At 44.8% G+C, this 23773-nt stretch overlaps 1 protein-coding gene across 1 annotated transcript; it reads left to right on the top strand.

The window, feature by feature from the left end:
• Positions 1-3302: 3302 nt before the first annotated feature.
• On the top strand, positions 3303-23765 carry RIPK4 (receptor interacting serine/threonine kinase 4). The gene is made up of 8 exons (XM_072344777.1): positions 3303-3583; positions 9420-9711; positions 16878-17026; positions 17769-17818; positions 18775-18933; positions 19884-19990; positions 20488-20740; positions 21512-23765. Exons 1-8 carry the CDS (start codon positions 3402-3404, stop codon positions 22687-22689), a joined length of 2370 nt encoding a protein of 789 aa, XP_072200878.1. The 5' UTR covers positions 3303-3401; the 3' UTR covers positions 22690-23765.
• Positions 23766-23773: the final 8 nt, after the last annotated feature.

Genomic DNA, 23773 nt, shown 5'->3' with positions numbered 1-23773 from the left:
TTACAAAGGAACAGTGTTAAAAAAATAGCTCAGTGGTTCCTAAGAAAGCAGTTAGGAAAAGCACAGTATTTTTCCTTGCAAAAAATCCTCCAAGCCGGATCATTAGCCAGTTCTATTATTTCACACTTGCTTTAAGGTATAGCATTTGGGAGAGGAGTGTTTGGCCCAATCTGTATTTTTGGCTTGTAATTTCAAATCAATAGGACATGCCAAAAGCCCTTTGCAAAGCCTCCCTAAAGCCCTGAAACCATAATTTTCTCATAAATCCCATGAAATACAGCGTGCGTTCTGTTACTGTCTGTCACTGTTCTTTAAGTGAGCAGTTGTGCTGTGCATGAGATCAGCAAGGAATTCCATATGCTGAGCTCACCACTGCATCTGCTGCCATGTGTAACCATACCCCTTTCACCACCTTCTTCAGAGGCTGTTTCCTTCCTACTCACCCCCCTGTCTGTTGACATCAGTGAGCTTGTGGTAACTCAGGCCAGCTTTAAGTCTGTCTGCACACTAATAAGGGAGTGGTGGTTTGGCTTTCTGTTGTTTGTTTGGTTTTTCTTTCTTTCTTTTTTAAGTGAAATCATTGAGCTGATTCAGTTACTCTTCAACCATGTGAACGCCAGCGCCAATATGAAAGAGGGGTTGGCAAACCTCCTTCAGCAAGATGCCATTTCAGATTGGCTTAAACCAATGCACTCCCTCTGTATAAAAATGTTAAGACACAGCTTAGAGGTTTGTAGCCGGAATGAACAGATGGACTTCTTATTTTTATCTTTTGGAAAGTAACACGTCAGTGTTCCCTCATACCAGCTTTAAAGCTGTTGCATAGTTGAAATCTGCTATCCCTTCATAGACAATGGGAGAAAACCTTTTTATCTCTAATGGGGGAAAAGGTGCCTCACAACCTATTGAAGCTTTGGTTTGGTTTACTGTGCATATACCAAGCAAAGCTTTAGAAGGACATCCTCATAAAATGAAAAGGCTAAAGCCCTGTTCTCTGGTAGCAATGCAAGGCAGTGAAACAAAGTAGGAAGAGGGTTTTCTTCTTGATGCCTGTGCTATAATGCACAGAAGAGAAGGACATGGACAGGGCAGGTCACCTTGCCACAAAGAGATCCACGAGGCTGGTGTCACATGATTTGCTCTCAATAAACCCAGTACTGACTGCTCTTTTGTCATCCTGCCTATCTACCAGCATAGTTTATCTGTTTATTTTTAACTGGGGAACAGACAGCTCTGGAATTCCCTTGCCATCTTCTTCTTCCTCTTAAAGACAAGCTCTTCTGGTGCCCTTTTCCAGACTCCCTACACTTCACCAACCAAAACTTCCAAGGCTGAGCAGCCATTCTCTAGGCAACATAAATGTGAATTTTATTTAGGCCTAAGCTTTATGAAAGCAATTGAGCAATATAAATTCTCTTAGAATAGCTCTTTCCATGTTTGCTCATAAGCTCTCCTTTGCTGCTGCTGTAAGTTGAATTAGTTCTACGGTCACTGTGCAGGTGGAAAACGTACAATCAGTTTACTGCTTAAAATCAACTGCAAGCCAATTGCAAGTTGGGTTTTGTCCAGTTTATTTTATCTTGCAATTTTTGCCATCTCACCAGTGAAATAGGCGTTTGAATTGTGATGTATCATCAGAGGAATGAAATATTCGGTGCGCCACTAGGAACTAAGTCATGCTCAGCTTCAGAAGGAAGTGTCCAAGGTCCCTGTTGTGCAGATTGCTTCAGTTTAAGCAGAGCTCCGTGGGAGCACAGACATCTCTCCACACGGATCCAGCTGTAGCTGAACCCAGATCAAAAGAAAGAGGAAGTTAGGGCAGTAGGCAGGAAGAGGTGGCTGGACAAAGGAACTAAGGACTTGTCCTTACACACAGTTATTTCTCGATTGTCGTTTACGTATTTATAGATGTTCTCATTTAGAGTAAGCAAGTGTTCAGTTTAATCCAGGCTAAATTAAACAGGAAGTAGTTCATGTGGAATAAAGACCTGCAAACAGACTAGATGTTTCATCTTGAAAATAATTAAACGTTTCTACAAATTCTTTCTAAATGGAGCTTTGCAAAGACAACAGAGTGACTACTGCTATTATCCCAGCTTTAAAACGTATTGCCCTCCATCTGTTGCTTGTCAGAACAATCACACACTGACTGCTTAGAACAAACTCGAGTCTGATATTCACCATAACAAACAATCACAAGCTTTATTAACCTTTAAACGTGTGATAGGTATGAAGGTCACAATGCAGATAGAAACAGCCTCTTTACGATTATGCTGCTTACCAAAGGTTGCGGACTCCATCCTCACAGCTGCAGTATCTCAGCAACAGATTAAGAGTCATAATGCCTTGGTCCAAGTCCTATAGTATCTGGGCTGCATCCAAAGAAGTGTGGCCAGCAGAGTGAGGGAGGTGATGCTGCCCCTCTGCTCTGCCATGGTGAGGCCTCACCTGGAGTACTGCATCCAGATGGGGAGTCCTCAGTGCAGGAGAGACAGAGTGGTGGTGGATGCCCTGATCCAGGAGGCACTCAAGGCAAGGCTGGAGAGGCTCTGAGCAACGTGACGTAGCTGTAGGTGTCCCTGTTCATTGCAGGGGAGTTGGACCAGATCGCCTCTAAGGGCCCCTTCCAACTCACATAAGTCTGTGATTCTACCTGCTGTTAGATGCACAAAAGGATTCAGGCACTGAAATCTGCAGCTGAACTAATCAGAGTCCCTAAACCCAGGGGTGGGTAAAAGCCATAGGCAGATCAATGCTTAGCAGTACAGTTCCCTAGAGACAAACATTGGTTCCAAGCACACCCGGACAGACCCCAGGCTCTGCAGTGCGGAACAGGTGGGACTGTGTCTCCCAGCCTGAAGCAGAATGTGTGGATGAAGGGTTTCTCTTTGGCTGCAGCCCAGGTGAGGCTCTCAGAATAGGCCCTGTTTACTGGAAAAGCAAAGAATGGAGTCACTGACGTTTCCAGTGGGGCAGCAGGCACGGCCTCAAGCTGCTGGAGTTCAAGGAGCGTTTGGACGTTGCTCACAGTCGTAGGGTTTGATTTTGGGTAGTCCTGTGTGAATCCCAGAGTTGGAATCAATGATCCTTGCAGGTCGTTTCCAGAACGGGATATTCTGCGATTCTACGACCTCTGGCAGCTCCCGCCCGCTGAGGCAGCTCGCCTTCTCACCCACCGCTCTAGAGGAGCGAGACGAAGGACGGCTCAGCCCACAGCCCGACGGCGAGAACTCCCCCACAGCGCCGCCCTGCGCCAGCGCCATGGCGGCAGGGCTGGGACGCCGTCATTTCCTGGGCCGGGCCCGGCCCCCCGGGGCGCACCTGACTCACCTGGGCCGGCGGGAGGCGGCGGCGGTGGCGGCGCGGCTGAGCGCGGAGCCGGGCGGCGGCCGAGGGGCAGCATGGCGAGGGAGAGCGGCTCCCCGTGGGCCATGGGGCTGCTGAAGACCTTCGAGGAGAGCGAGTTCGGCAGCTGGGAGAAGATCGGCTCGGGGGGTTTCGGGCAGGTGTACAAGGTGCGCCACCTCCACTGGAAGACCTGGCTCGCCATCAAGTGCTCGCCCAGCCTACACGTGGACGAGAAGTAAGGCGGCTCGGCTCGACTCGGCTCGGCTCGGGAGGGGGTGAGGCGGCAGTGCCTCGGTAGGCGACGTGGGGACGGGGCGGGACGGCTGTCTGCACCGGGCATGGAGAGCGCAGGGACCCTTCGTGTTTTCCTTTTATTATTATTATTTTTGCTGAGCCTACCCTGGGCGTGCCAATGGAGGTAATAGAGCTGAACATCAGCTCAAACGCTTGTGAGGCTGCGCTGCTATTTGCCCCGCCGGTGTTACCTTATTTTTGACGGACAGAGCAGGCGATGTAGCTCAGAGTGTCCAGGTACAGGGAAACTACGCTATAAGTGCTCTCCGGAGCTCTGTCACAAGGCAGGGCCACCACCTTATAAATAAGTCGGAATGTGTTTTGCGCTTTTTATTTACAGGACATTTTCGAAATGTACTCAGGTTTTCTTTTCTTGTTTGTTTGTTTTTTACGGTGTGAGGTGAACCGTGCTGCCACCTACTGTAATGTGAGCGATTAGTGTTGAGCGATGCCCCCAAATCTCTCTGGTAGGGTCGTAAAATATGTTGGGAGAGACCCTTAAAGGCCACCCAGTCCAGCTCCCCTGCAGTGAACAGGGTCACCTCCAGCTATATCAGGTTGCTCAGAGCCCTGTCCAGCCTGACCTTGAATGTCCCCAGGGACGGAGCATCCAGCACCTCTCTGGGCAACCTGTGCCGGTGCCTTATCGTGTAAAACTTCTTCCTTATACCCACTCTAAATCTTCCCTTTCAGTTTGAAACCATTTTCCCTTGTCCTGTCACCACAGACCCTGCTAAAGAGTCTGTCTCCTTCTTTCTTATATCCCCTCTGTAGATACAGAAAGGCTGCTCTCATCTCTCCCTGGAGCATTCTCTTCCCCATAGTGAACAGCCCCAACTCTCTCAGCCTGTCCTCATAGGAGAGGTGTTCCATCCCTTGGATCATTTTTGTGGCCCTCCTCTGGACATGCTCCAGCAGGTCCGGGTCTCTCTTAGCAGTACTCAGCGCACAGTGGAGAGCTGCTTCTCTTGCAATGGTTATGAGGTCTGCAAGTATGAGGGAAATCACACGAACTTGAGGTGCAGCGAACTAGAACAGCTGAAGACTTTTGTAACACCCGAGAGCAGGGGGCTCCTGCAGCACGTGGTTCATTTTGACAATCCAGGAAAAAACAGGAGCGTATTTGTTTTGCTGCAGAATTTGTTTTAGGTGCTTCAGGACAGCATTAATTAGACAGTTTTTTTTGGGGGGTGGGGGGGACCTTTGGCCTTTGAAAAGGCTGTTTCTGCAAATTGTGTATTCAGATAGCAGGGGGGCACAGACGCAATGAAGCACTCTGCATGTAGTTCACAGGTTTTGGAGCTAGTTGAAACAAGCCCGTATAATTGAACTGTTAATCCAGGAGATTAACTTGAGGAACCATGTCTTGGAAGTGTGTGAAGCGGCAGAGTTAGAGCTACCAGAGGTACTGGAAACATTAACTGAATTGTGCAAGGGCTTTTCTTTCTTTGTTTGGGACCACATTAAAACACCGTTCGTACTGGTTTGGTGTTGGTAGTGCTGTGTAGTGTCTCCTGCAGTGTTTGCGCAGACAGTAAGAGATTTGGAGTAATTCCCCTGGCAATTATCTCACCATAGAGTGAAGTGGCCTCAAGCAGAAAAAAAAATTGAGCATACAGCCAGAAATATTTTTACTTTTAAATCCAAGCTTTCTCTGGCTGTGTAGCCAAATCCCATTTCTTAGGCTTTTACTCGCTCCCACTTTCCCTCCCCTGACCTGGAATTCTCATGTGCAGCTCCAGGTGTTCTCAGGATGGGTAGGGTCAGCCTAAGGCTAAAGGATAGAGAGGAGGGGGCTGTCCGCAGGACCAGCGGGCAGAAAGCCAAGGCTTTTCCATACCTCCGTTGGCCAGAACAGAGGTCTGGTGTGGAGAAAAGGTGACAAGCTGTGGGGGAACAGCCTGGAAATCAGTGTGGGTTTCATAGAGCTGGATGTGGCTGTATGGACTGTAAGGAGTGTGAACCATGTAACGGTTCCCAGGGCAGACTCCTGGCTAAATGTGCTGTCCATGAGGGCACCTGCTGGGTGCGGGGGTGGAAAGGTGTGCCTTTGTGCCTGGGAAAAATGAACAAAATCAATCTGGGTTTGGAAATTGAGTAGAACTTAGGAATGGAGCAGGCTGTAGGAATGTGCTGCTATTAGCAAATGCTGCATCTCTTTAGGCAGGCGACAGAGGTGACTGAATGCGTTCAGGCAATCTGTGGATGTGTAGGTAGAACTTCATACTCGCCTCACTCCCTTTTAGAGGCAGGTTGAGCGCAACTGTGCTGGTTTGCCTATAATCCTGTCACGGCAGGGCTGTGCAGCAGAGATCTGTCAACAAGTCTGAGAGCCATTTAACCTGAAAAAACGGATTTTCTGCCTCGTTTCTGGTCCAAAGCAAGTTCTGCTCTAACCATCCAGTGTTTTTTCTTCTTTTATTCATGTTCCTCACTGAGGATCAGTAGTGAAGGTCATTAAAGCAGTAGATGGCACAGCAGAGGTCATAGCACGCTCTTAAATATCTGCCTTGATGCAGGTGAAAGAGCGCATGAAAAATTCAGCAGTGTAATGTTGTTGCGGACCCAGTGTTCACTGCCAGCAGCTTGCAGAGCTGATCTGTGTTCCCAACTGGAGAGCAGTGTGGGAAGGGCTGCCTTACGAGCTGCGAGTTGTGTCTTTGCACACAGAATGTTATCTTTAGAGTATAAAGATCAGGTACGTACAAGTGTGGGCACAGTCACAATTTCTGTGGTGAAAGTTGCCGCAGGAGCAATTCCCTTGTCCCTTCTGGAGAACCAAAGGCACGCAACAACAGCAGCTCTGTCTGCCTGCAGGGATGCTAAAGGTCCTGTAGAGTGATTTATCCAGTATTTCTGATTGTTCTGAAAATGGCTGATCTGTCTTTGTCTTCTGCGACAGGTGTCACTTGCCACTGAATCTGGAGTTAGATCTCTTGTTGCGCATGCCCCTCTCCCCTGAAGTTTTTTTTTTGTGGGAAAGCATATGTAGCCCTAGATTTATGGAAGCTGAACTGTCCTGGATGCAAATCTTTATAATTGCTATAATGTTTGAATATTTGGAAGGGGAAAGGAGATGGAGTGAAAATGGTTGGAGAAGATAATTCTGACTCTTCATGAAATAAGAAACTGTAAGAAGAGGCTAGTCCCGTGCCTCTTGACTTAAAAGCTTCATAAGGATCTTTCCTTCCTCTTTGGAGGGAGAGGTGTTTGTCTCCTGTTGGCAATGCAGGGTCATTTCTAGGCATTAGGGGTAACCGGACAGCATAAAAATCATGCTTTGATCTGTTAAAACTGAACTGCAGTGATACCTGCAGCATCCTTGTATCGTTAGCACTTGTGTACTGAAGTGATAGGCAGATTGAGTGCTGAGTGCTAGCAGGTCCTTGAGCCAAGTGGGAAGCAAAAGTGGAGACCTTTCATCTCATCCTGATGGAGGTGGCCATGCCTGTCTAAAGAGATGTTTGTGTTAAATGGATTAATGCAGCTGCACTCCCTGCTTCACTAATGATTAAGTTGTAGTCTAGCTATTTCTTCTGCCACTTTTTCTTTCCTGTTTTCTGAAGGTGAAGGAGCTGTGTTTGAAAATTAGACTACCTACGCTGTTATGTCTGTGCCACATCACCATCTGTTTCATTTTGAAATGGACTTTATGTGGGAAGAGCCTGAAGATGGCAATTGTGTTGGATTTTTATTTAAATGAGCAAATCAAATTTAGGATACTTGTCTGTTAGTTGGGTAAATAACCTGACTAATTAACTGAGCCTGGTTGAAACAGAAAAGGAGGTTTCTGTTTTGTTCTAAGTGGAAGCTCCCTCTCCGCTGGGGAAGATGCCCCGTTTCTAGCAGCTGATCTCTGATTTTGGCAATGCTTCCTTAGCTAGGGAACCCCATTGTCCCTGGGCCCAGCAGCTCCTCTTCCATTTCATCTGTGGCTGGATTCCTGCTCTGCCTTGGAGGGCTCAGACGGGTGTTTTACATCTCTGACTCCAGCGCTCAGCTCACCTTGCTGAAGCCTGATGAATTATGCTGGCTATGCATGTGGCTTGGGGGCAAGGAGTTGGTTGTGTTATTCAGAGGCACTCCCTTCCAGCGTGCCAGAAGAGCAAACTGGGTACTTGTCTACAAAGGCAATTATTTCACAAGAAAGCCGCTGTAGGGAGCAGCAGGAGTCGACATGGTTAATAGAGAAGAAAGATTTCTCTTATCTTTTTATCCTTCCAGTATTATGTGCTTCCATCTTTACTCACTTTTCAGCCTGATCTTGCCTCTGAAATAGTCTGCAGCTTCTTGCTAGGTTAGAGCCACTCCTGAGGAGAATTGTTCAGCATATCTGATCACTGCAGGGTGCTGCAGCTGATCATGGTTTCTACTAGGAGATCATAGAATCGTTAAGGTTGGAAAAGATGTCTTAAGTTTTATCTAATCCAGTCATTCACCTACCACCAATGTTGCCCTCTAAACTGTGTCCCTAAGTACCACATCTACCCCTTCCTTAAACACTTGCAGAGATGGTAACTCCACACTTCCCTGGGCAGCCTATTCCAATACCTCACCACTCTTTTGGAGAAGTTTGTCCTAATATCCAACCTGATACAACTTAAGGCCATTACCTTAGTCCTATTGCTGTTACCTGGGCAATGAGGCCATCCCCTACCTTGCCTTGATCTCCTTTCAGGTGGTTATAGAGAGCAATAAGGTCTCCCCTGGGCCTCCTTCAGAATGAACACCCCAGTTTCCTCAGCTGTTACCTGTAAGGCAGAGGTAATACCAACTCAGGTGTACCATGCTGGGCAGAGAAGGGCCTTCTCACCTCTGCCCTGGGAACTGCCATCATGGTAGGCCTTCATGTGGAGCCCCAGGGCACAGGCTGTGTGCTACATAATGGCCCCTACAGTTACAGTATTGTAACTTCTGACTGACTTGTCACATGTTGCTCCCCTTTGTAAGTGCTTTGTGTTTTGACTTTAGCTGCAGACAGACAATGTCGGGGCGTTACAGCTCTGCAGAAGGCCGTGGCAATTAAGGGTCCTGACCTGGGATGCCGTGCCTTAGCCTGACTAATGCTGTGGGGTCAGGCCAGCCGCCACCTGCAGTCAACCCACAGGTGCTTGTTACTTGTGCCATCCCTGTTACCTAATGAAGGCCAGCATTGGCTGTGGTGAGGCAGGTGTACTGAAGTGATTTTAGAATGACAGGATCATTAAGATTGGAAAAGACCATTAAACCATCAGCACATCACCACCATGCTCTCTATCCCATGTCCCTCAGTGCCACATCACATTTTGGTGGAAAGAAGGTTTCTATCATACCTCACCTGATTGCAGCAGGGAATTTTCTGCTTTAAATGTTGTCAGTGCTGGGTCTGTGCAGCCTGGGGAACAGGGTGGCTGAAGCAGTGCTGTCCGTGCTCACTTCTGATCACAGCCTCACAAAAGGCTAATTACTGCAATCCAGGGAGTTACAGCACTGGTGAGTCTGAGCATTACACATCCTTGTTCTTAACTACATCGTGTACGTATTGCAATAGTGAGGTGGGCTTTGCGCTAGGAGGACTTGTGCTGCTCAAGTGTGCATGCTTGCATGTGGTACAGCAACCTTGGACTGTCAAGTCAGTAAATGTGAAAGTATTCCTGTGGTATATAGGCTGGAGGCATGCAGTGTGATTCAGCCAGGCGATGACCACTAAACATGTATTTCAGTTTCAAGTGTTTTGTGCTTGTTTTGAGGGTGGAAGCAGCTAGTCCATCTTTCACCTTATATTCTCTCCTACCTAGGGAGCGCATGGAGTTATTGGAAGAAGCTAGGAAGATGGAAATGGCAAAATTTCGCTATATCCTTCCTGTTTATGGCATCTGTAAAGAGCCGGTTGGCTTGGTGATGGAATACATGGAGACAGGATCTCTGGAAAAGCTCCTGGCTTCCGAACCTCTGCCGTGGGAATTGCGCTTCCGAATCATCCATGAGACAGCTGTGGGCATGAACTTCCTGCATTGTATGTCCCCTCCACTGCTACATCTGGACCTCAAGCCTGCCAACATCCTGCTTGATGCCCACTACCACGTCAAGGTATGCCTTGGGTGCTCTGAGCCCCAGACTCACTTTTGTGTATTCTTGCATGGCTTTTTCCAAACCCAAAGGCCTGGAAGAAATCCAGAAGCACTCTTTCTGAGTTACAAAAATACCTATCTGTTTCAGTCCCCAAACTTGCCTACTGATTTATGTACCATTTTGGTATATAAATGGTGGTAGAGTTGGGGAGTCTGTGTGAGCTCTTCTACAATTTTAGTTGAGTGCTAGTGTCGTGAATTTTGTTTATGCAAATATAATGGGTTCGGTTATAGATTTCCCTACAGCAGGGTCATAAGGCGGGTGAAAATGGGGACAGCAAAGCAGTGTGAATATCTTAATCATCTATGCTTGCACCACATCTCCTACTGACAACCTTGTTTTGTCTAGGTCTGGGCTGTGTACACTCCGCTTAATACCCAAATCTTATTTATGGGGGGAGTCCAGAGAAGCAGCAGCTCATTTTCTCCTTCCTTTTGTTCAGAGCATTTACAACAGAAAATTGGCTCTGTCATGAGTGCTTATGCGTACCAAGGGGTCACTCAGGGCAACTGTTGTGGCCATATCACAACAGAATTCTTCTCAGTATCCTTTTCCAAAAAGGCAAATTTGTTGGCCTTCTCTGTTGAAGGTCCTGTTTTGACAGCTGGATTGGAGAGATTGTGTCTGCTTTCTGATGATTTCTCTTGGAGAGGAAAGAGACTAAAAATGTATCTTTTTCTAAGATTTTACTTATTTATTTATTTTCAAATCAGTGGCCCAACTCTCACCCTGGGTGATGTAGTTCAGCACATGTAGTCGTAGATCCTCCAGTGCCATCATCCATCTCCTGCCTGCTTTTCTGTCCTCCTCAAAGTGGGCAAATGGCTGTGATCCTGCTTTACTGCTCTAAAGATGAAGTGTTCAGTAAATAAAAACACCTTTCCTGATGTCTTGAGAGGGCTGGAGCCATAAGAAGCCTGACGGAATCAGACCTGATTCTTTCCCATCTTTTTTCTTGACCGTGTAATGGTTTACTTCTTAGGACAATCTTCTGTCTGAGCTACAAGGCAATTGCAGGCAGTCCCTGGTATTATGGTCAGAACATCAGGATCTGAGCTGTTCCAAGTATATTCTCACACATTCTCTGTAGCCTTTGCTAAGTATTTATTTATCTAAAGTTTATGCTTGCTTGCGTAACTTTTACATTCCTAATTCTTGACTCATCCACGAGCCAAGATACGAAGGGTTTATTTTTCTCACCATTTCAGGAGGTTGAAATGCTGCCTAGTGTTCTGCCTGCTGTATAAGCTATATCTTCAAGGTGATGTAATTCAAGGGGGCAAAGTGCAAAATGCACCAAAGGTTTTTTTCAGCTGAGGTCATCGTTGACTTCTCTGAGCTGTTATTTCTTTGTGTTTCATATGTAGAGCGCATTCTTCAGACCTTTTCTATTAAGCTCAGAAGAGAATGGTCTAATCCCAGCCTTTTTCAGCCAGAAGTCTTTCAGGTCTGTAGCCATCTTGGAAAGCCCTCCAAGCAGCAAAGCAGGCATATAAACCTACATGCAAAATAAGAGATGTACATGTTCTGTGAGGAGCCTTTGCTTTAAAAACGTGGCCCCAAACCTTCTTTTTGTATTATGTGAAACTTGTAATTAAATTTCAGACCCTGCAGCTTCATTTAATGTGCATTTTCTTGCTGGAAGGCTAATGAAGGTGATGATTGAAATGCTTTTACTTTTAAAATGTTAGTGTTAATTTAGTGGGTGACCTGTCCCTAATAGGATCCTAAAGTGAGTGAAGAGATGCTGCAGACTGCAAAAGAAGAGTTTGGAGGTAGGGAGGATTTTTATAAGCTGTTTGCCCTTGAGCCAGGAAACAGTCTTGCAGTGGAGCACATTAGAAAAGCCATATTGCTAGTTCAATGGAAACACACCCTTCTTCTTTTACGAGCACAACACTTACTGTAAAAACCCCAAGAGAGGATGATGACTAATGCAGCAGTGTTGCACAGAACTTATCATCAAGTGGGTGCCTCCATATCTTAAAGCTGTCTCCTGTCTGTTACATAAGCGTGTGTGCTGAATTTGGTTATTGGGAGGATAATTAAGAGGAAAGATTAGCCTGAGCCAAGACATAGATAGCCGTGTATTTATTAGTTTTCTCACGCTGGGGGATTCCTCGTTGATCTTAAATGTGTGTATATAATATGTGTAACTTGGAATAAGGCTTTGCTGTCATTTGTAGAGTGCCTCCTGCCCTGAAAAGTCTATGGTGGGAGCTCCCTTCCTCTCCATGTCCTGTTGCTCTGGGCTGTTCCTTGGGAAAGATTATTGCATACCTTTAGCAAGCTTTGCTAGCAACCATATGCAATTTTTTTTTTTTTCCTTAATTTTGAGCTGTTGCTTCTGTCAATATCGGTGAGATCTGCCTTGCTTCTTTCTCTGGTGTTTCGTAGATGTAGCCTTCAAATGCTTACGGACTTCTTAATACCTAGTTTTTGCTCACCTGGACCACACCTAGCAAATTTGTTCTTCTGCCCTTCTATCCCTTGTATAAACTCAGGATCCTTCCTCCAAGCTCCTTGGTTTCTGGCAATCCAGCAGGGAGCAGGAGAAGAGATGAAGCATCAGGCGCTGTTCCAGTGGGATCTTTCTCCAGAGCCATCTGCAGAGGAATACAACCCCCACATGCAGGAATCTCTCTGTCTGACTTATTGCCAGCTACCATGCCTGTGTATTCTGTTAGTACTTTCCAGGTTCCTTATCTTTTTAAGGGAGCTCCTTTTCATTCAGGTTTTTAAAATGAAGTCAGCCTACAACTTAGTACTTCTGGGTAGAAACGTTACTTATAAGTCCTCGTTTCTTTTATCAGCCAGTCTGGCTTTTGTAACTTATGTATGTGTTTGTAAGTGCATTTGTATATGTATATTTAGGTGTGTAGTTGTGTGTATCTGTGCTGTGTATGTATATAGTCTCTTTGCATAGATACATACACAAGTAAATCCCACCAGTTATTTTTCATCTTTCAGGTTTTCTTTTAAAGAACTTGAGTGGGGATGAGCTGTCTCAGCTGTGTGCTGCTCAAGCTCGCTGTGGTGACTTTCACCGCACCATTGGTCCAGCTTAAGCTAGTGCGAAGTTTGCTGCTGTGCTCCCAATCTACACAGGCGTCCTGTCCGTGTTTAGTTACCTTCAACTGAAGTGAAAGGGCTGCAAAATTTATAGAGTTTGAAGTGAGAAGAAGCTTATTCAGGTAGAAAATGGATTATAAAGCTTCTTAATGTACCATAGGAAGAGGTAGCACCTGGAGGCCAAACTGGTAAAGAGAGGTTCTCTCTTTTATTATGTAGTAGTTGATGTAGTTAACAGCCATTTTATTAGCTACAGGCTCTCTCCTGTTATTAGAAATGAGAAGAGGCTTTGTTATGTTCTGAGTCCCTCCTTAGTTTCCCACCCCTCCAGATGAAGGTTTCTAGACAGGGCTGTTTCCTGACTCTTTGATCCCAGCGAAATGAGCTGGTTTTCACCTTGATCAGTTCTCTAGCAGTGACACTGAGGAGGTACCAAGACCATTCCTGCTATGGTCATACACATTTGTGATGGATTAGAATGGATGTTTCACCGTGGTTTCTGGTTTTTGCTCTTCTGAAGAAAGAACTGTAAACATCACTGATAAAACAAACAAACAGATTTATGAGGAGATAGTTTTTAAAGCTTCCTGTTAGAAGCACAGACGCGATGGCATTCTCAGTAGCCAAGTGCACAGAGTTTGACCAGGGACAAATAATGGATATGCCAACAGAGATTAAAAATTAATCTGACCGCGTTATGTTACCTATTTGATGAAGAAAACCTTTGTGTGAACTCTGACCCGAATCTTTTGTGGTGGATGCTTGGGTCTTATTTGCAGAAAGATGACATGCAGAGCTGCACGTGCGCTTCAGGGTGGGCTATCAGAAGCAGTCAGTTTCCAATCACTAATTTTATTGCTATGAGGTAAACCCTGGCACTGCTCGGGAATAGCTCCAGTAACTCAAGCATCTGAACCCTTGTGAGTGAGTGTTTTTCACAGACTAGAATGGAAATAAGTGGTACTGAGGGATGTGGTTGGTGGGCGTGGTGGGGATAGGCCGATGGTTGGACAGGGTGATCCTAGTGGTCTTTTCTAACCTTCATGATTCTATGAAACGTCCGCATAAAGGTGGAAACAGTTAAAAGTCTGCGTGTACAGCACTCTCAATTTAAAACAAAGTGAAAAAGAAAAGTTTTGTGGAAAATGCCCTTTGGATCTGGGATCTGGCAGTAGGGTGATGTTGCTGGGCTGCGGGCAGGGAAGCACGGGCAGTTCCCCTCCCCAGTGACTGCTCACGTGTTTCTTCTCACACAGACCTTTGAGAGGCAGGGAGCGGGTGAGCTGTCTGAACATGAACGATCCCGCTGCCTCTGTGGGGTTTGGCTGCTGTTCTTTCTCTTCTCTTCCTACCTCTTCACCACCTGTTTTGCATCAAGCAGGCTGTCGCCTCCGTGTCTCCTCTAAACCATGCTGCTATTATGTGCGCTTTTGAAGCGTGATGGGATCCATCCAGAATGAAGACGAAGTGCCCAGGGGTGGCACGAGGCAGCTGCTGGGGTGGGCACAGGCTTGTGGGTAGCAGGGACTCAGTGGCAGGCGCAGGAGCTTTGCCAGCAAGGTGCCTGGTGAATGAGGCACGTGATGGGCAACTTAAAGGCAGGAGAGATAAGTTAAACAGCTGCATCTTCCACCCACTGCACAGTTCCCACTGATGTTAAAAAACAAAACTGCATGATTAAATACCCTGTGCTTTGTGGAAAAGTTATCCTGAAGGAACTAATGGAAGCCACAAAAGCTGTCTGCGGGATCTCGCTCTTTTGTTGCAGCCGGGCAGATAACACATGTTCACGTCCAGTGCTTTCTGCAGCATTCAGTGTGATGGCAGCTCTCCTCAGTGGATGAGTTTCCTTTGCTTTGGTACGAAGCCTAATCTGTCACAGTAGGTAGGGGCAGGTACACAAGGCTGTATGCCCTGTGTGTTAGCTGTTTCTTGGTTTGTAGGCTTGGGGCGAGACGTCTTAGCGCACAAACCTCACATCTTAGCTTTAGCTTTAGATGCACACAAAGTAGCTATTGTTCTTGCTTAATGCAGCTCTGTCACTGCACTGTCTGCATTTCATCTTTTTTTCTTAACTTACACAGTAGGAAACCTGGTATTGTTTAGACAAAGAGGAAGATGTATTACTTTAATTATGCCTGCATGCCATATGGATTTCTTGAGGTGTATACAGCTCTTTGCTTCATGTTAATCAAAGGATAGCAGGGCCCTGCCAAGTTGGATCTGTTCAGGCTTGCACGAGCTAGAGAGTTTACTAACCTGACACCAAGGATTTGTGCGATGTTGGCATTGTGCTTTTTTTCTGTGTGGAGAACTGAGCACCCCAAGCTCCCCTAGCATTCAATGGGGGCCATCAGTGTGGCTCTTCCCAGGGTAGCTGGCTTGTAAATACAGGTTTTTTGACAACTCCCTGCTTTCTTATGTTTCAGAACTTGGCAGGGGAAACTACTCTTACAGATGACTTCACATTTCTTTCTTTTTTTTTCAAGTCATTCCCATGCTCCGATACAGATTTAAGATAGAGGTAGGAACAGGTTGCCCAGAGAGCTGTTGGATGCCCAACACTCAAAGTGGGGACACTCAAGGTCAGGCTGGACGGGGCTCTGAGCAACCTGATGTAGTTGTAGGTGTTCCTATCCATTGAAAGGGAGTTGGACTAGATGGCCTTCTGAGTTTCCGACTCGCTCAATCCTATGATTCTGTATCCCTGTGTGCTAGGGCACAGGCTGTCTACACAGCATCTCTCCTGAGTGCTTTCTTCCTGGGGGAAGCTCCTTCTGAAGCAGTGTGGGCTGGTTTGTTTCATGCTAGAAGATTCCTACCATTTGGTGAGCAACAGCAGTGTGTACCCTGACCATTCTCCAGCAGAGTGGAGCAGGCTGAGCTTCTCTTCCTTTCCAATAGAGTGGGTGCATGTTACAACTGGCCCCGTGGTATCTTTAGAGAGAAGCTTCTGAAAGTGTCAAGCTGGAGCCTATTTAAAAAAATATGTATATGTATATATATATATATATTTAATTATGCCTTTTGTTTTGAGGGAGAACTTTCTCAAAGGAGCAGCTGTGAAGATCAAAAGGGTGTTGAGGGAGTGAGTCACTGAAAAAACTGGAGTATTTTTCAGATAAAAAGAATGTTTAAGTCCATTTTGGGGTGGAGGGAAGTTATGTGAAGGAGAAATCTTATCTATCACATAGACAGAAGCTGAGTGGCCCAAAAAGGCTCGACTTGTCTTGAAATTTCCACTTAGCATAATAGACATTTTTGACCGGTGGGAAATAATTAAGACAAAGGAAAATTCCTTGCCTATCTGTTTGCTCGATGATTGGTATGCCTTTGAGAGCAAATGAATGCATATTTGTTTGACACTTCAAATTAAAGTGGAGGTGTGTTTTCCTTTTTCTAAACTTGCTGTCACTTGTTTAGTTCATTTCAGCTGCCTTCACTGCGTCACTGCACCGACTTGCTGTATCTGCTCATTGCCAAAAAGAATTCCCTGTGTGGGTTTAGTGTGTGTGTTTTTTAAGCCTTTTGTGCCTCTGGTGTTGGGCTCACTCCTTGTTGGCGTGGTCAGTGCAACTGTAATATCTGGAAGAGCAATTCTCTTGCACTGGTCGGGCCCATGGTCTGAAAACAGGTGTTCAGAGTGCTTCAACATAAATGACAAGGTGCTGTTAGGAGGGAAAGGGGATGGGTGAGAGCAGTAATTGTGTTAACCTGTAGTTTGCACTAGCTACTTTTTGACTGGTTTTAAATTGCACTAAATTGTCTGAGGGTTGTGTTTGCCATGTAGTGGGTTAACATGCTGCTGTTTGCAAAATGCTGCTTGCTTTTATTTTATATTGTTTAGCTTAACCTTAAAGAAAAGCCTACAACAGCGTAATGCTTCCAGCATTGCTTTCTTAGCTCGGCACTTCTGAATGGTAGCTCTCAGTGTTGTTTTTTTTGAGTCACTGCGTTACATCTCTCTCTTTTTACAGAAGAGGTTTTGTAAACTCCTCTGAAGTCTGATGGTAACATGCACGCTTCTCTCTCCTCCTCCTCCATCTTTGCAGATTTCTGACTTTGGACTTGCGAAGTGCAATGGCTTGTCACATTCCCATGACCTCAGTATGGACGGCTTGTGTGGCACAATTGCATACCTTCCTCCGGAGCGCATCAAGGAGAAGAACAGGTGTTTTGACACCAAACACGATGTGTACAGGTCAGTTAACTGTGAAAAATACCTAAAAGCGCTTGAATAAATGACCCAAAAAACTGAGCATGAGAACCCTACCTCTAGTTTGAGCCTCATCTTGCAAAGGCTCATGTTTGGTTTGCTTTATGCAAAGTCCTTACAAGGCTTTTAACAAACTGCAGCTGATCCCGGTCTTATGGAAGTCAATTGTTCCAAGTAATGTTTATTAATCAGCAACTGACATGGGAGCTATGCTGCCCACCTTATTTTCCCCCATTAAAGGTACATCCTGACCCACTTTTCTAGTCTGTGACGCAATTCTTAGCTATCTTCAGTAGATTTCATCACTAGGTCTTCGGTCCTTCTTTCGCAGTAAGGCTGTTAGGAAGAGGAAGTCATAGCTGTAGATTACAAGATATGTCATGTTCTAAATGAAATATATTTTTGTACAGTTGTGTTGCAGGCTAGTATTAAATGACATCCACAGTAATTCTTTGCTGCTCTCTGATCTTGTCAGTGTTTTTATGGAGTAATTGGTAAATGTTAAACAAGGAGTCTGCAGTCTCCAAAAAGTCTCTGTGTTCACTGCCTCAGGTTCCTCCCTGCACAAATGAGACTTTCAGGTCATAGTCCTTGGCTGCATCTTTCTGTGTGTGATATTCAGGAAAGAGAACTTAGTAAAATAAATTACACTTCTGTTTAACAGGGGGCTTTTAAACTTATTTTTTTTAAAAGCTTTTCTAAAACTATTTTTTGTATATATTTGTAGCTTTTCCATTGTGATCTGGGGAGTTCTTACACAGAAGAAGCCTTTTGCAGGTAAGTTTGATGTATCGTGGATTTTTTTTACCTTCTTTTCAATGATATGTATGCCTCCCACCCCACCAGCCCCACAAAACAAATGATATGTATAATGCATGTCCTCCAAATTCCTACAGTCTTGTGCAACAGGCATGTGTAAGCACAATTTCAAGTCCTCCTTTGTACTACGTCCTAGAAGCAGAACCTATATAGCTATGAGATGCTCTCATCTGCACTTTTTTTGCTTTTGTTGGAGTTTGCTGTGCTGATCCAGATCAGTGTGTGGCCTACTCAGACTTCTAACAGATGTTCATGGCCAGCAAGGAAGGTGCAGGGCAAAGCCAACTGGCAGGCAACCCTATTGTTTTCAGAAACAGCTTTTCTGTAGAGTGGTTCTGGAGTTTATTTGTAGATTGCAGGTACAGATTAAAAAAATAAATAAATAAAAAAGCTGCCTGTGAGAGTAAGCTTTGTTCTGCCCCACAGTAAATGTACCAATCTACAGGCAGTTATTTATTCTTTATGACTATTTTCCTTTGTATGCAACTAGCCTAAGTATAGCAAACATGTTTGAGCGGGTTCCAGTCTACTACTCATTTTTCTCCTAGTGAACCCAGTGGTTGACTTCAGAGTCAAGAGCCACACTACTACACTGTGCTTTTTCTTCACCTTTATGTAAAGTTCAGGCACTTGGTTTATATAAAAACTGTGGTTCAGTTTTCACATAGCCGATACAGAAAACCTAAGAGAGGTAGCAAGGAACTGTGGGGTGTTTTTGTATTTTATTCTCCATTCCTGCCTCTTTTGTGAGTGGAAAAAGCACATAGTCACTCACTGATGATTAACCGATACATGAGAAGTAGATGTTAATGTGTGAAAAAAAAGTTTTTGCCTAATGAACTATTAGTACTCTTAGACAAAAGAGAAGTCTTTCCTTTTTCTGAGAGCTTCAATTGTGTGCTTTTGCTTTACAGAGGAAAACAACATTTTACATATCATGGTAAAAGTAGTTAAAGGCCACCGCCCAGAGCTACCTCCTGTTTCCAAATCCAGACCTCATTCATGTAATAACTTGATCAAACTGATGCAGAAATGTTGGCAAGATAATCCTGGTGAACGGCCAACATTTCAAGGTAAGATTTCCTCGTAGCTTGGCTGCCTCTTTCTTCTTCTATGAGTCACGTTATTGCTCAGGACTCTGTTAATCCTTGAGGTAAATGCTGCGAAGCTTTGTGACAGAATAAATAGAGCACATTGTATGGTAGAGACAATGATATAGGCCACTTATTCACTGGTGGCAGAAGAGATTATCTGGGGACAAGTCAGACCATGATGGTTTTATGTAAACCTATTGGGAATAAGATCTGTTCTGAACCAGTTGATCCATTTAGCTGGTACCTGAAGGGAAGGTGGTTTATGTTCACATCCGATCATCTGTATTAGTGTAGATGCCAAACTGGAGTCGATGGGCTTTGTACAATACCAAAGTGTTGAACACCCTGGCTCTTGAGATATACCAGTGTATGCCAAGAAACAGAATTGTTGTCTTCTTGTTACAAAACAATTTGTACTATCATTTCTCTGTTGACCAAAAAAAGGCAAATCTGGCCAAAGGTTTGAACTTGCCCAAAGCACCTGTTAGGAATTCAGATGTGCAGTAGAATGTAGCATATAGTATCTACAAGTGGTTTCATTTAGCGTCAGTGACAGAGATTTGTTTCTTCTCCTCATTCACTCCCGTCTTTCTGCCTGAACAAAGTATGGCCATGGATAGAAGAGGTATCACATAAGTCTAACAGTTGACTAGTTCGAAGTCCTGTGTATGTAACATCAGTCCTGTCTGAATGTGAAAGCAAACTGTTTAGTCAGTCCTATGCACTCTTTACATAGCTGCACGTTTCTACCTTCTGATGAGATGCTTGGTGGAATAGCCAAAACTGGAGTCTTTCTTCTGTAATACCTCGTAACCATTAAGATAGAGAAAAGCAGTAGGGCACCTGGGGAGAAGCCTCCTATTTAAAAACCAAACAAAACCAACCAACCATGCAACCAAACAGTAAAACCTCTCTTTCTTTCTTCAAAGAAATCACTTCAGTAACAGAAACACTTTGTGAAAAACCAGAAGATGAAACAAAGGAAATGGTGGCTGAGGACCTGGACACTAAGAGTTCCCCAAAGCAGCAACCTGAGGTATTTTGTCTTTCTGTCCCATGTTAAAATGCGCGTCTTTTCCCCCCATTTCTTTCTTTCTTCTTATTGATTTATTTATTTTGCCAGAAACAGGTTCCTCTGTGACTAACTTCTAAACAGCTTTCTCTTTGCTGCTTTTTAACACCTTCTTGCCTGGTGGAAGTGGGTCTTGTTGAAGGACTGGACTGCAGAAGCAACAGCAGATGTATAGGCAAGCTCAGGAAAACGCCTACACAAAACCTGAGTTCCAGTGGATCTTTAAACTGCTGAGGGACAGCAAGGCAGTTAGAAAATAAGGACTGGAACCACGTGGGCATGTCTGATCTTAAAAACAAACGAGTAAACAACAAACCAGGTTCTTCAGACAGATTTTGTTGAATAAGAACAGTGCTTAAAGCTACCTACAAGCTAATAGAATTAGGCTTCCTCTCATAGAGGGTCATACTCGGTTTTCCTTACTGACCTTTCTAAAATACTTCTGTGTGTTTCTCTTGAAGGGGATGTCTGCATTATCCCAGCCGAAAAAGGAGCCTGTTTTGGCATCAGTTAAGGATTATAGTCTATCAGAATTGTTGTCCCAGCTGGATTCAGGGATTTCACAGACTATGGAGGGCCCTGAGGATCTCAGCCGCAGCTCTTCTGAATCCAAACTTGCTGCCAGCGACAAGCGGCTTTCAGGAGTTTCATCTGTAGATTCAGCTTTTTCATCCAGAGGCTCCCTTTCCCTTTCCTTTGAAAGAGAGAGTTCAGGTAATGATCAGGATTTTTTTGTTGTTGGTTTTTCTGTTTCCGTGGTTGTTTGGACTGGAGCATGGGAGCTTATGGGTTGGAGAGTGACCATGTGAAGAGTAATATGTCCTGTTGTCATAATGGCAAATTTGTTTGCTGGAGGCAGCTATTAAAAAATAAAGTAGAATGAAGAGATTCCCAAGCATGGCATAATGAGAAACAATACATGTAATTTGCTTTTGAAAAGAAGGTACCTGAATTCCCATCAAAGCAATTACAGAATTAGTTGTGGAAATATTGATTGGAAAGGAGATCATCTTGTCTAGTGCCCTGGTCAGAGTGGGACTAAAGCCAGTGCCAGTACAGGAGCTTGTAGCTGCTGCAGTTAATACTGAGCCCAAATGTGAGCACTTGTCTTTTGAGAAGATTTCAACAGTTCTCTCAGCAGCCCCAGGAACATTGTAATAAAGACCTCCCTGGAGAGCCCCTCCCTTTTCAATATGTACTGCATAAAATAGGCACCTCTTTCCCATGTAGGCAAAGCACGATAACTGTAGGGAAACAAACTTGCAGCTTCCTTTGTTCTTAGTTTCACTGGAGACAGAATAAGAGGAAGTGTGGGTTCCAAATGTGATGTAAACTGGCTCTGAAGCTTCTGCAGGTACAACAGTGGGAGAGGGAGGCATTGTTTTGCAGTCAGAAGACACTACTGAAGTCGCCAGCTGTGCTAGCTAGGGATGAGTAAGGGTTGTCAAGAATCAGCATTATGACATTGTTTTTTTTCCCATCTAGATGTAGGTACTACAGACATACAGAAAAGGAAGCTAACAGAAGCCATTTTAGCCGGAGACACGAGCAAGCTGATGAAGATCCTCCAGCCTCAAGATGTTGATATTGTTTTAGATGGGAACTGCAGTCTTTTGCACTTAGCTGTTGAAGCTGGTCAAGAAGAATGTGTCAAATGGCTCCTCCTTTACAATGCTAACCCAAACCTCACCAACAAGAAAGGATCCACCCCTCTTCACATAGCCATTGAGAAGAAAATTAAAAGCATTGTGGAGCTGCTCATGGCAAGGAAAATCAATGTTAATGCCAAAGATGAGGATCAGTGGACTGCTCTTCACTTTGCTGCCCAAAATGGGGATGATTTCAGCACCAAAATGCTGCTTGATAAGAATGCATCCTTGAACGAGGTAGATTTTGAAGGCAGGGCCCCCATCCACATAGCCTGTCAGTATGGCCAAGAGAATATTGTGCGAATTCTGCTGAGAAGAGGCGTTAATGTGAACATCAAAGGAAAGGATGACTGGGTCCCTCTGCACTATGCTGCCTGGCAAGGTCATCTTCCCATCGTAAAGCTTCTGGCCAAACAGCCAGGTGCAAATGTAAATGTGCAGACCGTGGATGGAAGGACCTCGCTACACTTGGCTGCTCAGCGGGGTCACTACCGTGTCGCTCGCCTTCTCATAGACCTGGAGTCAGATGTCAACGTACCGAATGCACTCTCGCAGACTGCTCTCCACATAGCTGCTGAAACTGGCCACACAAGCACATCCAGGCTGCTCCTTAAACATGGTGCAGACATTGAGGCAGCAACAGCGGAAGGATGTACTGCTCTGCACTTGGCATCTCGCAGTGGCCATTTAGCAACAACGAAATTGCTGATGGATGAAGGGGCCAATGTTCTTGCCAGAGGCCCATTAAATAGGACAGCATTGCATCTTGCTGCGGAAAATGGACATTCTGAAGTAGTAGAAGAACTTGTCAGTTCAGGAAACATCAATATTTCTGATGACGAGGGGTTGACAGCTCTTCATCTGGCTGCAAGAGGAGGGCACACAAAAACAGTTGAGGTTCTTCTAAAGCATGGGGCGCTCACTGATCTGCAGAGACCCACATTTCAGACCCTGCTCCGGCTTACTCAGCAGGGCAGCAATAGCTCAGTTACTGTGTTGTTAAGTAAGACTTAATCAAAAGGTACAGTACTTGCTATCTTTCTGCCTGGTGTGGTGAGAAGGTTGCTGGAACTTGATTCACGAGAGCCTTGTCCAACTGTGCAGTGACCTGCTCACCAGCAGCGTCAGCAGATGGACTGAGGGGCAGCCAGCAAGGAGCTACTCATGTTTGAGTGTGTGAGAGAGGAAGCACAAGGACTGAAGCCAAAAGCAAGGTTAAGAGCTGGAGCCCACCACACTGTGGTCTGGATCATCCACTCTGCGCATGCCTACCCCACCTGTATAGTGATATTCCCTTCCCACACAGACGCTGTGAGAGTAGGGTGCAACTTGTGGGTTCCCCTTGCTTTTTTTTTGACAAACTAATTTAAGGACTAATATTCTGATTTTCCTCAGAAAAAGGATGGATTTAGGTCCCTGGTTTATTTCAGTGATCTATATTTTGGGCTCGAAGCCTCCAAAGTAAAATAAACCCAACACAGATCTGCTGGAAGTGAATGCAAGAGATGAAGAAAGAGCTATTCAAGATACTGTTAATCATAAACCCTGTCTTAAGTTTCATTTTCAGAAGGTATTCTGTTTAATGGAGATACACTGATTACAGTTTTCCATGTTACCAAGATGAGTAAGGCAGACTGTCATTAACAAGGATCCAAAAGCTACATGAGCAGAAGTATAAGCTTAACACTGATCTCTTCATATGCAGTACTATCTTCCATGCATTTTAAGATCAGTGAGCTGAACTATGTTCTTAGTGGTTTCCTTTAAAAAGCCAAACAACAACAACAAAAAATCATTCTGGACTGTAACTGGATGGTATATTCTAACACCATTAAATCTATTTGCAAAGTGATGTTTGTAGGGACATGTTAGAGAGCCATAGCAGGCATGCCACAGTACATGTCCTGGGAGAATGAACTGTGCGTTGCATAGATTGATATACTGTGTATATAGTATTTCTATCTGTTGTATGCTTTTTTTCTACTGAAGAAAATAGATTGTGTAGAGTGGGTATGTTTTAATACACCTTTTAATTTCACTCTTGTCAAAGTTCAAATGTGGCACATTATTAATAAAATATTGTGTTCCATATCTGCCC

The sequence above is a fragment of the Excalfactoria chinensis genome, chromosome 1 (assembly GCF_039878825.1).
Source record: "Excalfactoria chinensis isolate bCotChi1 chromosome 1, bCotChi1.hap2, whole genome shotgun sequence".
Lineage (NCBI taxonomy): Eukaryota > Metazoa > Chordata > Aves > Galliformes > Phasianidae > Excalfactoria > Excalfactoria chinensis.
The sequence above is the reverse complement of the archived record's forward strand: the minus strand, read 5'-3'. Positions and strand labels throughout refer to the sequence as shown.

Coding starts and splice junctions, on each gene's coding strand:
- RIPK4 (XM_072344777.1), top strand. CDS start 3,402: ATGGCGAGGGAGAGCGGCTCCCCGTGGGCCATGGGGCTGCTGAAGACC. Junction 17,027..17,768: donor ACCAAACACGATGTGTACAG/GTCAGTTAACTG, acceptor ATATATTTGTAG/CTTTTCCATTGTGATCTGGG. Junction 20,741..21,511: donor CTTTGAAAGAGAGAGTTCAG/GTAATGATCAGG, acceptor TTTCCCATCTAG/ATGTAGGTACTACAGACATA.